At 41.3% G+C, this 16,238-nt stretch overlaps 1 protein-coding gene across 2 annotated transcripts in view; it reads right to left on the minus strand.

The window, feature by feature from the left end:
* The window catches only part of TUBGCP6 (tubulin gamma complex component 6), a 39,784-nt gene that overhangs the window by 23,242 nt on the left and 304 nt on the right, over positions 1-16,238 (minus strand). The window contains exons 2-11 of one of the 2 annotated variants that reach the window (XM_035126633.3): positions 14,477-15,308; positions 13,142-13,305; positions 11,056-11,266; positions 10,124-10,297; positions 7,822-7,943; positions 5,327-5,396; positions 4,760-4,869; positions 4,007-4,098; positions 2,236-2,375; positions 48-197 (exon numbers count right to left, since the gene is read on the minus strand). In XM_035126633.3, coding sequence (XP_034982524.1) covers positions 48-197; positions 2,236-2,375; positions 4,007-4,098; positions 4,760-4,869; positions 5,327-5,396; positions 7,822-7,943; positions 10,124-10,297; positions 11,056-11,266; positions 13,142-13,305; positions 14,477-15,223 — 1,980 coding nt within the window. In that variant the 5' untranslated portion in view covers positions 15,224-15,308. The remainder of the gene's footprint in view (positions 1-47; positions 198-2,235; positions 2,376-4,006; positions 4,099-4,759; positions 4,870-5,326; positions 5,397-7,821; positions 7,944-10,123; positions 10,298-11,055; positions 11,267-13,141; positions 13,306-14,476; positions 15,309-16,238) is intronic. The other variant, XM_035126634.3, reaches the window with a different exon arrangement.

Here is a 16,238-nt window from a genome sequence, read left to right on the forward strand (position 1 = left end):
GAAATTAATGAAACTTATTTTCAACATATACGGTTGAGTCTGTTTACCTTTTCCTCCTTACTGATGCTACTATAGCGTGCGATTCTCTCCATTCGGCCCACGTATACTGCACAATCTCTCTCAATCTCTCTCAATTCGTCAAGGGAGAAGATTACAGAAATCCGAGGAACGGGGATGTCAGACCAGCAGATGTAGTGCTGCAAAAGAGCGGCAGCAAACATCTGAAGAATGCAATCCAAGCTTTCATGCACTTTGAACTGCAAACCTATTGGTAGGGTCTCGTTCAGTCTTAAAAGTCTGTTGAGGACTGGGGGCGGGAATCCTCATGACCTGGGCCTGGAACAAATGTGCCCCCCCGGCCTCCCTAAATGGCCCTCAGGGATCTCCCCAGGCCACACCCCTTCCTGTCCAGGCTACATTCTCTCCCAGGGGTAGGCAACCTAAGGCCCGTGGGCCGGATGCAGCCCAATCGCCTTCTCAATCTGGCCCACGGACGGTCTGGGAAACACCAGTTTTTACATGAGTAGAATATGTGCTTTTATTTAAAATGCACCTCTGGGTTATTTGTGGGACATAGGAATTCGTTCATTTTTTTCTTCAAAATATAGTCCGGCCCACCACATGGTCTGAGGGACAGCCCACGGCTGAAAAAGGTTACTGACCCCTGCTCTCTCCTGTAGTTCTGTTGCCTGACCGACCAGAGAGATGTGTAGAAATGACCCTAGTCAAATATAAGAGTAAGACCTCTTGCTCCATGTGCCACTGGCATGGGTTCCCTGGAAGGGATTCTGGCCTTTGGGCTTAAAAGAGGTCCCCGCCCTTGTGACAGTATTTATTATATTATTCCATTAACTGCTGGGCTGTGTGACTATAGTGACCGTTTCTGATGTTCTTTGTGGAAAGTTTTATTGTGAAAACCTCCATGGCATATGCCATGTCATTTCTTTCAGATTGTTTCATTGTGAAAGGTTCATCCAGTGAGTTTTGATCAAACAAAAAGCAGCCAATCATGAGGTGAGAATTTTTAATTTACGTTCCATGATAATGTGATATGGAAGACAAGCAACATATTCATATGACAGAGCACAAGCACAGAATGATTTGTGGTAAAATAATAATAATCAAATCATAATTAAGCCTATGAAGAGATGCATGGAAAATGAGGGGAAAGCAAAGAATCCAGCTTTTTTAAAATTTAAATTAGCTGTCATTTAGTCTTCAATTTAAGAAACATTCCAAACTAAAATATTCCAGTAAATTGGGTGTGGGTGTAATTGGGTTGCTGTTTTTATTTTGATTACCATATATTCCGGCGTATAAGATGACTGGGCATATAAGACGACCCCCAACTTTTCCAGTTAAAATATAGAGTTTGGGATATACTTGCTGTATAAGAAATATGACCCGGCGTATAAGACGACCCCCGACTTTTGAGAAGATTTTCCTGGGTTAAAAAGTAGTCTTATACGCAGGAATATACAGTATATATATTGCAGTTTGTATGTTGATCTTTTCTGTGAACGGCCCTGAGACCTCCTGGTATAGGGCAGTATATAAATTCAATAAATAATAATAATAATTGCTTGATCTTGGCCAACAACAGAATAATCTCGGTAGAAAGGTCCTATAATACATTTGGATGGGGCAGTGGCTTACCGTCCAGGAGAAAGGAATTTCTATGTAAGAAATTAACCCAAAATATGGACGTGGAGCATGAATGTCATAGTTAGGGAAGGTGTTCTCAGCCAATCCGAGAGACTGCAAGGGGAGTCATAGTCTCTTCAGCTAAAACTGACTTCCCAAGGGTAAAGGTAAAGGTACCCCTGACCGTTAGGTCCAGTCTTGACCGACTCTGGGGTTGCGGCGCTCATCTCGCATTACTGGCCGAGGGAGCCGGCGTACAGCTTCCAGGTCATGTGGCCAGCATGACAAAGCCGCTTCTGGCAAACCAGAGCAGCACACGGAAAGGCCGTTTACCTTCCTGCTGTAGCGGTACCTATTTATCTGTTTGCACTTTGACCTACTTTCGAACTGCTAGGTGGGCAGGAGCTGGGACCGAACAATGGGAGCTCACCCCGTCGTGGGGATTCGAACTCCCGACCTTCTGATCAGCAAGCCCTAGGCTCAGTGGTTTAACCCACAGCGCCACCCGTGTCCCTTCCCAAGGGTATATGACTTCAAATCTACTTGAAAACAATGCTTCCTCCATGATTTTAAAGAGCAATGAGTACTTACCCTGGGACAACACAACTTTAGCAAGTTTATGGTTTTCCCACAAATGTAGACATCATTAGCAATATGTTTCAAAAACACAGGCACGCAGTCTTCTACTTCCTTGGAAATTAAAACGTATCCATGGGTCCAGTAGTGTTTGTCTAGAGATCCAAAAGGACAGAGAGGTCAGAAAGTGAGGCACATAAAGGGTACTTGGGTGTATTAAGTTTTTAATGCAACCAAAGTGCAACTCTTATCTATTTGTTGAACAGAACCGAGATGATTTACTTTGCAATCACTATTTCATTTCAAGCAAAACCCACAACATTGTCCAGATGGTGCACCTTGCGACTGGCATCAGGAATATGGCAATGCTAGTGTCATTGATGTCTAGTGTCTTGTGATTTTGTTAGCTGTATAACCTCTGCACGAGAATACATTGGTACCTTGGTTTAAGAACAGCTTAGTTTATGAGCAACTTGGATTAAGAACGCTGCAAACACGGAAGCAGGTGTTTTGGTTTGTGAACTTTGCCTTGGAAGCAGAAAATGTTCCGGTTCCTGTCTAGTGTGTTCCATTTGTCAATTGAGTCCCCCGCTGCTATGGGAAAGCACGCCTTGGTTTAATAATGCTTTGGTTTAAGAACGGACTTCCGGAACTGATTAAGTTTGTAAACCAAGGTACCACTGTATTTACTTAGCACTAGTTCTACAAAGGTTTTCTTTGCTTCTCTTTGTTCTTAAGTCCACAAGTCCACAAAATAAGAGTGCATGTGGTGAAAAGGGAAATAGGCACCATATACATATATGCTTTAAACAACACACAGAGAAACAGCTAAATTCACAAAGAAAAGAAAACAAACATGGCGTCACGTGTAAAGAAAGTTAATGCTATCTTCCAGGGAAACGGTAAGGGAATAAATCAATTGAAGTGGCAAACGGATGCGACTGGCATTGAGATCGGGTCAGTATAAAAGCAAAGATGAAAAAGGACAAACAACAGGAACACTTCTGCCGGACCGTCATTCTGCGCGTAATAAATGTTCTTTTTTTGCCTATTTATTTCCCTGCTGGCTTATTTCCTAGAGATACAAAGCCGGAGGTTTGATTGCTAAAATTCCCTTCCACAAGAGGTAGTGAAGGCCACCAATTTGGATGGCATTAGAAGAGGATTTAGCCTTAAACCTCCGTGAATTTGCCCATTAAGGGATACCGGCCACAATGGCAATGTTCTACCTCCGCTGTTGGAAGCAACATGACTCTGAATACCAGTTGATGGGAATCCTAGGGGGGCAGTGTTGTTGCACTCAGTTCCTGCTTGCAGGCTTCCCATGGGCATCTGGTTGGCCACTGCAGGAACAGAGTGCTGAACTAGATGGGCCCTTCACTCGATCCAGCAAGACTCCTCTTCTGCACCCCATGAACCAAAATTTTTGGGAAACAGTTAACACCGTATCATCTCCCATTAAGGGAGGACAGGAAGTAATGGTGCTAACACTTCATCAAAATTTGAAAAGAGAGAACGTGCTAAAAGTAATGTGGATTTGAACCATAACTTTTCCAGTTGTCTGGCAAAGGCCCTCAAGTCACTAGCCAGAGGAGAAAGCAAGGGAGCCACAGTGATCATGCCTGGATTCGAGGAAGGCAGGAAGCAAGCTAGAGTATCACAGGAGATGCCAGCTTCCAAAGCTTTCATTCCTGCCTTTCATCAGATGGTGGAGCCGTAACCCAACATAGCATTCCCTGCTAGCCAAAGGGAAATTTCAAAAGAAAACAATTCATTTGTAACGTACCTCTAAATCCAAGATAATCCTCATTCACTTGAATCATGAATTCGCCATACACGTCTCTGAATACACCGCTATAAACCCAATCATGTATAAACCTAAAGGCAAAAGGCTGAATGTTGAAAAAGGTATTTTACAAACACCCTCTTAAATAAGGGTACGCTGTCCAAACAGAAAATAGATCTGATCAAAATACTACCACTAAAATAACTATTCAGGTTAGATAGCAACTGTAAAGACCTATGGCTCAGGTTCAAACCTGTCCCCAAAGAAGATACCTGAATGCTATAACATCTCAGTTTTTCAATGGTACTGAAAGAGATGGATTAACTATCATGTCAAGAAGAGTCTCATATTAATTGGGATTTCTGCTTTGATACTTAATTATGTGAGTTTCCAGAAGGGTCGCTCAGTGTCTTGATCCTTGTATAAGCATTTAAATAATAATTATATGTCACTCTGAAATACACAGAGAATTATTTTAATGTGCAAAAGGGGGAGGGGGACTTTTAAAAGTCCCAGAACATATTTCAGTAAGCATAGACCATTTTTGCTACAATCCTATACCCACTGACCAAGGAGTAAGCTCTGCTAGGAATGAATTGCTAGCTTTATTTCAGTACACTAAAATAAGACTACCGCCATTCAGAAATTCTAGCTCCTTTTAAGAACTCACAGGAACGCCATCTATAGGAAATTCATTAGATCATCTTTCTAACAGCACTTCCACAATGCACAATTTTAAACTGAAATACTTACCGTGTATATGGTTCACAGCTTGTTTTTAGCAGGGAGAGAAGAACTGGATAATGTTCATTACTGCAGTTATTAAGAGCTTCTTGGTATAGATAGGAAAGTAGTTTCACACCCTGAAATAAATGCATAAGCCACTCTTTGAAAGGAAAACCATAAACACATATAGGTACTTCTGATGAGGCTCAGCTTCATCGGAAAGTTTTATTGCATTGGCAGCACTCAGCTGGTTTGGCTGGAAAAAACCTTAAAGCCTTTTGTTGACTTTTGGAGATACCTTTTTATTAAAGCTGAATGAAAGCATTATATTTCTTTTAAAACCAATACATTCCAGCACATCTATACAATCTGACATGGTTTTTTTAAAAAAATACTGATGAGCTGACACATTACAAGCTGATCCAGTGGTGGAAATCACTTTTCTTAGAAATGGAAGCATAACAGAATGGAAACAGCACCCAAAGCGCTCTGAGAATGCTTGCTTATGTTTGAATCGCACCTAGTCGTTTCATGTTTAAAAAGGCACACCACTTGGTTGGCTCCGACTGCAAAGAGAAGCGCAATCATACTCACTGTTGGAAATGAAGCAGCAGCAGCAGTTCCCTGCGCAGTCACTCCTATGCCGCAGAGTTCAGCTATATACCTTCACAAAACACAACAGCAGCAAATTACACTTGTGTAATACCTTTAAGAGCATGGGGTGTGAGCCCCCAGATTACAATTTCCATCACTCCTGGCTATTGGCTATGCTGGCTGGAGCTGATAGAAGGTAGAAGAAGAAGGCCTTTCCCAGTGGATAACTAAATGCTTCTGGGAAGTTCACAAAACTATCTGTTTTTCAGTATTTGGCCCCTGCAGCTGGTGTTGAGATCTATAGCAAGGTAAAAAGATAAAGGACCCCTGGACAGTTAAGTCCAGTCAAAGGCAACTATGGGTTGCAGTGCTCATCTCGCTTTCAGGCCAAGGGAGCCGGCATTTGTCTACGGACAGCTTTCCGGGTCATGTGGCCAGCATGACTAAACCACTTCTGGCACAATGGAACACCGTGACGGAAACCAGAGCGCATAGAAATGGCGTTTATCTTCCTGCCACAGCGGTACCTATTTATCCACTTGCACTAGCGTGTTTTTGAACTGCTAGGTTAGCAGGAGCTGGGACAGAGCAACAGGAGCTCACTCTATCGTAGGGATTCAAACCGCCAACCTTCCGATAGGCAAGCCCAAGAGGCTCAGTGGTTTAGACCACAGCACCACCCATGTCTCTACAGATGTATAGCAACTCTGTTGGTGGAGATTCCATTTAGCTATCAAGCCTAACAGCTGCCAATAGACCTACAGTGAGGGGGGGGAGTATTTGATCCCCTGCTTAATTTGCCCGTTTGCCCTCTGACGAAGAAATGACCAGTCCATAATTCATAATTATTAATTATAATGCACATCAATCTCTGACTTTTTTCTTCTGGGTTTCTGGGGTTTTTCCTGTTGTTATTCTGTCTCTCACAGCTACAATAAACCTACCATTAAAATTATGGACTGGTCATTTCTTCGTCAGAGGGCGAAGTCCCTCACTGTACATACTTTTGCCTAATTATTTCTTTAAAAAGCTATGTAAGCAAGTGGGCAACACCATATCAACACTAACTCTTACCGCACCCTCCAAACTGTTCTTAAAAATGTCTTCAATTTCAGCCTCACTGTCTAATGGCCTTGCTTTCAACTCCATCAACTGATTATTCCGGTTTGTGAATGTTCTTTGGAACCTGAACGTCTGTCACAGCTTCCGATTGGCTGCCAGGAGCATTCTGCAGCCAATCGGTTGCTGCGCCTTGGTTCCCGAACATTTTGGAAGTTGATCGGACTTTCAGGACAGATTCCATTTGACTTCTGAGGTACGACTGTGCATATATGCTCCAAACCTGGGAAGCTGTTATGGCTACACTACTACAGCAACTTTATTGTTATTTTTATTCAAAAGTTACAATACAGTTACAATGAAATGCATTTTCTATGAATATCTCTGCTTTACAACACATTAGTTTACCTAGTAGAATACACTTCTGGAACGGTATTCAGCTCCCTCAGAATACAGGCAACTCCCCACATATATATATGCAGCACCAGGAAATAAAGAAATAATACAAGTTAAACTGCAAAAACAGCCCACAAAAGTGTGAAAACTGGGGGGGGGGAGAGATGGCGTGAAAAGAGCGGTGAAATCAGCCAGGAATTCCATTAGCCTTTGCACTGACCATTGAGGCCTTTGGAGAGTAGGTATTTGAGAAAGGAGGCGATGAGGAAAACTGAGAACCACCAGTGCTGCCATTCATACCAATCTGGTATTTGCTACTGGTTAGCAGGGGTTTAGAGGGTGTTTACAGGCTTTCCGCCCACTATACTCAATTTCACGTATACAAGGGGTACCCGGGAACGAAAGCCCCACATAAATGGGGAGTTGCCTGTACAGAAGCTGGCCCCCCTGGTTCTAGTGTTAAAAGACTCGGACCCGCTAACCCTTCTTTGCAAATAATATACAGTACGTTACTGAGGAAGGGAATAATAAATATTACAATACAAAGCAGTAGGGCATCTGCCTTGCATGCGAAAGGTTGTAGGTTCAATTCCCATCAACTCTAGGTAGGACTGGGAAATCTTCTGCCTAAAACCCTAGTGAGCCACTGCCAATCAGTGCAGACAATACTGAGCTGAGATGGACCAATGGCATGACTCAGTATAAGGCAGTTTCCTACGCCCCTATGGTTACTTTAAATGTCTCACCTATGAACCCACCATCTAAATTAACTGACTAAAAACATTGTGCTGCGACTATCCTGCATAAGCAGAAGGTATAACAGTGAAGGAGACGGAGAACTGATCATCAAATTACAGACTATAGAAGAAAGAGTACAATGCTAGCTAATCTAGTCTTAAATTGCTTTACCAATTAGGACTAAACTACAGCAATGCCATCAGCAGTTTAAAGGGCACGTCTCTTGATTCCTTTGTGGTCTGGATCAAGCATGGAAGATGTCAAGGCTTCCTTTCCATTAACTTTTAATGCCGTGGTATTACCTTAGTTGGCGTCCTAGTTTCCTGAAGAGGAAGCTGATGGTTAGAAGAGTCAGAGTGGAAGGAGTCGACAAAACACACGCTCGGTAGTACTGCAGGTATTTTCTCAGCCCGCTTGTAAATGCCTGACAGGAGAGAAGTGTAAAGAAGATCTGCTATGAAAATTGTTTGTGCACGACATACATTCAATGCACGCTTTATAGGAAGGTGGCAACTGGGTGTGCTATTCTTGTTGAGCCTCCTCCAGATGTTTAGGATCTGTGCAAGCCCAATTTACACCCTATGAGCAGACGCTTGTTTTTAACTTTTGTTTCTAACTATTTTTTCACTTTCATTGTTTGGCTTTTATCTTTTTAATGCTGTAATCCGCTTTGATATTTTTTATGATTTAGTGGTAAATAAGTATTTATATAAATAAACCAAGCCTTATGAGAAGCAGTTGAAGGAGCTGGGTATGTTTAGCCTGCAAAAGAGGAGACAAGACACTTTTGGCGAGACTTGGCCTCCATTCCTTTCCTTTATAAATGAGACAGAAAATGCTTCCATTCCACCCACAATGCAAGAATCTCTGTGGAGAGGATTCTTGAATTGACAAGGCATAAATAAACGTATAACTTGTGTACTGCCTATGAAACTTAGTAAGAATGTACCACTGGACAAGTTACTGTAGTTATATGTTGTTCTTGTATTTACATGAAAAGCAATAAAAAAATATTTGGATTTTAAAAAAAGAGGAGACTGAGACATGATAGCCATCTTCAAACACCTGAAGGGCTGTCACATGGAAGATGGAAAAGGCTTCTTTTCTCCTGCTCTGGAGGTCAGGACATGAATCAACGGCTTCAAGTTACAAGACAGGAGATTTCGACTAAACAGCAAGAAGAACTTTCTGACAACAAAAGCTGTTCAACAGTGGAACGGACTCTCTTAGGAGCTTGTGGACTCTCCTTTGTTGCAGGTTTCTTTTCTTTCTTTTTAAAATTTTATTTATTTATTACCAGTATTATTAATGCACAATGAAAAAAGCTAAACATCAAAACTGAACAAAAAAAGTAGAAATAATAACAAACAAAGTAAAAAAACAAAAAACACAAAGCACTGTAACAAAAAGAAAAGAGGTCTTTTGACTACAGACCTGACCTCCTGGATACTCCTTAATTCAATTACATATAACTTATTGCCGGTAAAAACTATTCTCATGGTTTTACTGGTTCTTAGTTTTTCTTTGATCTCACATCATTCTTCATACTACTACTGAAACTAGTCAAATGCTGCAACAAAGTTTAAACTTCTGGAATTGTTTTTCAAATATATTTTAAAGACTTCCCATTTTGAAACAAATACCTGTTTTGGTTTATTCTTTATTTTTTCAGACAAGTTATCTAACACTGCATATTTAGTCATTTTTTTGGATCCAATCTTGTATAGATGGAAGTTTGTCAGATTTCCAATTTGCATCAATTAAAACTCTTGCTGCAACTGTAGCATATAAAAAGATATCCTTCATTTATTTATTTTGGTATATCCAAATCTGTAATCCCCAGAAAGCCTCTGGTTTTCTATCAAAGGAGATTTTTAGCATTTTTGCAATTCTAAATGGATGCATTCCCAGAACACATTAATTTTCTTGCATTGCCACCACATATGGTAAAGAGTGCCTGGCTTTTCTCCACATCTCCAGCAATCACCTGGGACACTTTTCTACATCTTTGTTGGTGGTTTCTGCAGTCACGGCAGGTGCTGCAATTCCCCAGCAGTTTGACTTCATACCTTGAGGCAGTGAATTGTCTCTTGAGACAGACAGATGCCAACAACTGTCCACAAAACAACTTGGATTGATTGCCCTCACTGCTTGGGCAACACAGCATTTCTCATTACTTGTTCCATCAACTTCCTTCCCCGACAACCTGGTCCCAAACTCCAGCAAACCACTTTGGGAACTCTAATCATTCTTATTCAACCCTTCAACCCTAAAAAAAGCTCAACTTTGGTTGGCCCTTTGGTCAGCCCTCACGGCCCTTCACTTCATCAAATCTGGCACTCTTTGAAAAAAGTTTGAAGAGTTTGGGTACTCTCCAGAGATCCCTGGGTTCTACTAATAGAAAGGGGAGCTCTGTTCTTCTTTCTCCTTTGCTTCTCCCAAAACTCTGCTCGAGAGTGTTGGGGACCCTACGGTACAGCTTGGGAGGTGAAGCTGTAGGATCCGAGCTGCTTTCATGAACAAGAGGGCGCAATTGGATCTCAAGACAGAAATATAGCAGGACATCAAGCTAGATTAGTGATAGGAAAACTGCCGACATGCTACCTGAAAAACAAGTCCTTTTCTGTACGAAGAGTCCAAAACTGGTTGCACAGAGAAGCGGCTCAGTCGTGTGTAATAAGTTCCATATTCAGCAACTTCTGACAGGAGACTGCTCATGCTTTCAGGTGAAGTTCCGGATACATGTAGACCCTGCTTGGCCACAAACATCACGGCTGCCTACAGGGTTGCAAAAAAACAGGAAGTCATCAATAAAAATGGAGAGCACATGAAGTAGTTACAAAATTGTTACACAAGTCCTCATCATCATAAGTTAGAGCTACTAAATAGGTTCACTATTTGTTTTTTAAAAATCTTTTTTTTGGGGGGGGGAGAAGCCTACTATGCAAAAAACGAAGTGATCATTAATAGCTTATCAGCAGTTTTAATATTATGGCATTAGGTAAAAAATAAAAATACACACATGGTAAAATTGTAAAGAAAATTAAATCCATAAAATGAAAATTCACATGGAAACCCTTATTTTCTAGTGAATAGTTCCCAAAACATTCCTTTCTGCACAATCCAAATAGCATTTTATTGCCAGATCTACCATGCCTGGATTGTGTGCTTGGGTCCATACTGGCAATTAATGTCAGTCTCTTCTTAATCTGGATTTACTGTTGTTATTATTACATAGGTACTGGTTTTACTGCATATTTTGTACTATAAACCAGTTTGTGATTTGTATGTGGTTGTTTTTTAAAAAAAATCATGAATACTCTTCTTCATAAGCCCTGTCCTAAGGGTATATAAGTTATACTTGCAGAGCATCTTAAGTCTTGTTTTCATACTCTTTTTTTTTCAAAATTCAGTATCATGTATCCTGTGTGAAATGATGTATGTTACTATAACATTTTTGCTGACATAAAATACAAGTGTACTTGCTGGGTCTTAAAAGCAAAGGTTAGAGCTCCTCAGCAGATACTTCTGTATACCTGATTAAATGAGAATGAAGTAGATACCACCCCAATAAGGACATTCAAAACATCTTTAACAAGTTCTGATTCTTTTATTAAAACGCGTTGTGGAAGCTGAAGTTTGGTACTGCTGAAAAGCTGCAATTCCGCTTCTCGAAGTCTGCAAAATTTGTCAAAGGCTTCTCTGCCAGCTTCAGAAAGGTACGGCTCCTCTTTTTTCCCAGGAGGACTGTATTTGGGGGGGGGGAGAGAAAACAAATAACAATCAAGTGTATAAAGCGCCACACTGAAAAACTTAGGTCTGTGGAAGAGAGATCTTCTGAATGGCTTTCATCCAGCCCACCATCAAGTCCTGGCCCCAGCCTAGGATTTGCATGGCCTCTATCAATTCAGATGTTACAGCAAAAAATGCTCATGCAATTCTAGGCTGTATCAACAGAAGTCTAGTGTCCAGATCAAGGGGAGTAATAGCATTACTCTATTCTGCCTTGGTCAGACACCACCTGGGTTCATGTGCAGCACAATTTAAGAAGGATATCAACAAATGCGGTGTGCAGAGGAAGGTGACCAAGATGATAAAGGGTCTGGAAACAAAGTCTAAGAGGATTGGTTGATGTTGTTGGGTATGCTTAGCCTGGATAACAGGAGACTGAGAGGAGAAATGAGAGTCATCTCCAAATATCTGAAAGGCTGTTACACGGAAGATGGAACAAGTTTGTTTTCTGCTGCTCAGTGGGGTGGACAGACCCAAACCAATGGATTCAAAAGATAAGAAAGGAGAATCATTAGGAAGAGTTTTCTGATGAGAAGAGCTGTTTGACAGTGAAACAATCTCCCTCGAAAGGTGGTGGACTCTACATCCTTAAAGGTTTTTAATCAGAGGTTGGACAACTACCGGTATCTCTCAGGGTTTCTTTAGCTGTGATTCCTGCACTGCGGGGGGGGGGGGGGGGGGTTTGGATTAGATGACCCTCAGGGTCCCTTCCAACTCTACAGTTCTAAGATGATCTCCTTGAAGTCACAAGGAGGAAAGGAAAGCCAGGGATCCAAAGGCTCACTGCAGCTGATTTTCATAATGGTAAACCATGATTCAGAATTACATGCAAAGTCTCCCAATTGTTAGGATCTAAGCAGATCCATGGGAATGCCTAGAGCACATTGGGGGTTTGCCAGATTCCCCTCAGTACAATGGATGCCACTCTAGAGATTCCCCATCTGCCAGGCTCTATAACTTTTTGGAAGATACAACAGGAAGGCCTGAGAAGCTTAAGTGTGTATGGCCTTTTGGATTCCAGTTTGTATTCTTGCCATTCTCAAGTCCCTGTTATATTGTTTAGAGAGGCTTTTAATGTTTAGTAGATTATTGTATTTTATTTTTCTGTTGGAAGCCGCCCAGAGTGGCTGGGAAAACCCAGCCAGATGGGCGGGGTATAAATAAATTATATTATTATTATTATTATTGGGAACATTAGAAGGGTGGTATTCAACTAAGTTTTAATCAGAGAAGACACAGTGAAATTAATGTACAAGTTAGGTCTATTCATAAATGGCCTCGGTCCAGTATACCTGAAGGAGCGTCTCCACCCCCATCGTTCTGCCTGGACACTGAGGTCCAGTACCGAGGGCCTTCTGGCGGTTCACTTGTTGCGAGAAGCCAAGTTGCAGGGAACCAGGCAGAGGGCCTTCTCGGTGGTGGTGCCCGCCCTGTGGAACACCCTCCCATCAGATGTCAAAGAGAAAAACAGCTACCAGATTTTTAGAAGACATCTGAAGGCAGCCCTGTTTAGGGAGGCTTTTAATGTTTAATTGATTATTTTATTTCATTTTTCTGTTGGAAGCCGCCCAGAGTGGCTGGGGAAACCCAGCCAGATGGGCAGGGTATAAATAAATAAATTATTATTATTACTATTATTATTATTATTATTATTATTGCTCTACCCTGAGTAAAAAGGTTGAATACCACCTTAGGCCTTGAATTTTGCTATTTCAAAAATAATGTTGGAAACTTGTTTCAAATTCACTGACAAATATTGACTTGATACTAATCACGGCAGCTTCCAACAAAAACAGCTCAACATTCTGAATCTTAAAGACAAATACGTACCATCCAATCCTTTCCCAACATCTCCGCTTACTAGGTCCATAGGTGAGCACTGCTTCCCAGAGATCAATATCTGGTGTCACACTGGGTTCTGACTGAGAGTCAGGGGTGAGATTGGATGCAGACTGGAATCCCTCATCTTCTGAAGGATCTATACTTTGGGGGACCTATAAAAACACATGTACCCAGTCGATTATCTTTCAGCACAGTGATTTTCCATAATTGTGACCAAAAAAAGGTAACTTATTTAGCCTGCCTCCCTAGTTCCTCAGATCGTTCCTGATGCATCTCCTAATTAAAAATCATTCCTAGTATAGTGCTGCATATTCTATCTACATCCTGGTGGACCAAGATTAATAAGTTATTATTTACTCTGAAATAAGTGTGGCAAAGCATGTATTTCCGAACTGCAAGGAGTAACTTGATAAATTAAAACAAAATAAAAAAATGCCTTCCAGTAGCACCTTAGAGACCAACTAAGTTTATCATTGGTATGAGCTTTCGTGTGCATGCTACTTCTTGACAAACTTAGTTGGTCTCTAAGGTGCTACTGGGAGGAATTTTTTTATTTTGTTTCGACTATGCCAGACCAACACAGCTACCTACCTGCTGATAAATTAATTCTTACATTTGAGATGGTCTGTACTGCCTCTTTTACTAGGCAGAAGAACTAAAGGGTGTAGCAAGAAACAATACTGACCATGAATGTGGCTTCAAATCCTTGTTTAGCCATACAATAAGAGGAAGTTCCCCCGCTCCCTCTTCAAAATGAGAACACTAATGAGCTATCTTACAAAGCTGTTGCAATATACAGATTGTGATCAGATCAGGATACATCATTTGGTAGGATTCAGGAGAGAAATACATGAAGCATTTCCTTAAAACAAAAATACTGCCTTCTCCCTGCCCCTGCTCCGTAAATTTCAAAAGTTGTTTACAATGGTGTATACTATTGTAAACAAGGTTTTGGAAGAAAAGCAAGCAAAAAAGACAACAAAAGCCCTGCTGCACATATAAATCCGACACACAAGATGGTGGCTACAGATTGTACCACTTTGGATTTCAAAAATAATGTGACATGTGGAAACTACTATTTGCAAAGGAGGTGAATGGGTCAGAATGCTGCAAGTGCTCTCAGATGCACAAGCAAGACAGAAAGGGAAACACCAGGTAGACAACAGAAGGAAGACGCAAGGAAATTATTAACAAAGAATTTTGCTCATGAGTGTCTAACTGAAAACAGCATTTATGATGAAGATGCCACAATTTATTACAATTGCGTGCTCTAACAAATATCTATGCTAAATATAAATAAGGGTCACCTAAAATGCTCCATACCTTGATTGCAAGTCCAGACAAATCAGCACTATCAGGCACTGGTGGAAAATCCAACTTGATATCCATGTCATATGTACGGCTGTGAATAAGAGCCCCAAAGAGCGAGACACGGGTTTCTTTCTCAAACCTGTCACCGACCGAGCAGCTTTGTGAAAATAATTCCACAGTAGGAAGACCTGTGCCAGGTGCTGCCTCCATGATCTGCAGTGTCTTTTGAATTGTATCACTAAACTGATGTTCCTCATTTGCAATTAAAGCCTGCATAGCGGCTTCAAACACACTAACATCATAATAATCGTAACCTTGGTATTTTACATTTCTTCCAACATATTTGTTGTTTGCAAAGTAGTCTTTCTTGGGTGGTAAACACTGAGGTGGTCCAGTTCCTGCAAGCTGAACCAGAAGTTCCAGAACAGAAGTAATTTCAGTAAATGGTAAACAGGTAGACCTTTCCAAATCATCTACAAGCTCCTCCAGCCGGTCAGCTTCCTTCCCCATTCCAGCAACTCTCAAGTTGAAAGATAGCATTAGAATTCTGTTTTTCACTGGAAGTCTAGAAACATTTGACTGTGCCTTCTGGGTCTCATCCACGAAAAGCGTAGAAAACAAAGCATTATACGCAATTTTCTTGAGGCTTTTACTGGATCCTTTTTTGCTGTTCTTTTCCCTGCCCAAATGGACCTTCTTTGACAAACCTGCTATGTGGGCCTCACACAAATCACCAAACAGCTTTGTAATACTTTCCATGGCAGCAGCAGTTAACTGGATATCCTCTTGAAGTCAAGATTGTGTATAACCAGTGCTAAGAATCTGCTGGGGATCCATTACGCTGCTTGGAAAAGCAAAAAGAGAATAATTACGGTAATGATCTTCTCCCTACTGAAATAGAGTTTCAATTACTTTATTAATGCAACATCCTTATGAACTGTGCATTAAAGGTCTAGATCAGTGGTTCCCAATTAGTTAAGTACTGTGGGACCACTGTTCCTCAAAAGCCAAGCCATGGACCGTCTACATTTCACAATTTTGTTATCTCTATGATATTTTTAATATTCGAATGGAGCCATGAACCCCCAACAACCATAACTATATATATACCCTGATAACCATACCTACCCAAATGAATTGTCATGAAAGTGAGAAATGGGTGGGGGAGAATTTTGTCCTCCTCACTCACAGTACCACATTGTTATTAGTATTAATTTAACTTCTATACTGCTTTATATTTTTAAGAAAAACCTCAAAGTGGTTTACAGCACATTAAAACATCAATAAAAACAATTCAGAATTACACATTACTGAAGGAAGTCAAATATAAAGTATACAGTCAAAGCAACATAGGGGCTCCTTGTGTGTTTCCCCTCCTCCCCAAAAAGCTGCTTCCTTTTGGTCTCCATCCTTCATATTACCAAAGTGCGCCCCTGCCCCCCCCCAACAGACCCTATTTTTTAAGAAAAAAGAAGAAGGGACAGTTAATGGGCCTCAAAAGGAGCCAGGGCTCACTAGGATGTAACACCAGGGCTCCAATTCAGCCTGTGCTGAATGCCAACCTTGCACCACCCTGAGAGGCCCCAATACCACCTAGAACAGGCACCCCCAAACTGTGGTCCTCCAGATGTTTTGGCCTACAACTCCCATGATCCCTAGCTAACAGGACCAGTGGCCAGGGAAGATGGGAATTGTAGTCCAAAACATCTGGAGGGCCGAAGTCTGGGGATGTCTGACCTGGAACGAAGAAGGCGGGAAGAGCTTCTAGGGTCGA

This window comes from Zootoca vivipara, chromosome 9 (assembly GCF_965207765.1).
Source record: "Zootoca vivipara chromosome 9, rZooViv2.hap1.1, whole genome shotgun sequence".
NCBI lineage: Eukaryota > Metazoa > Chordata > Lepidosauria > Squamata > Lacertidae > Zootoca > Zootoca vivipara.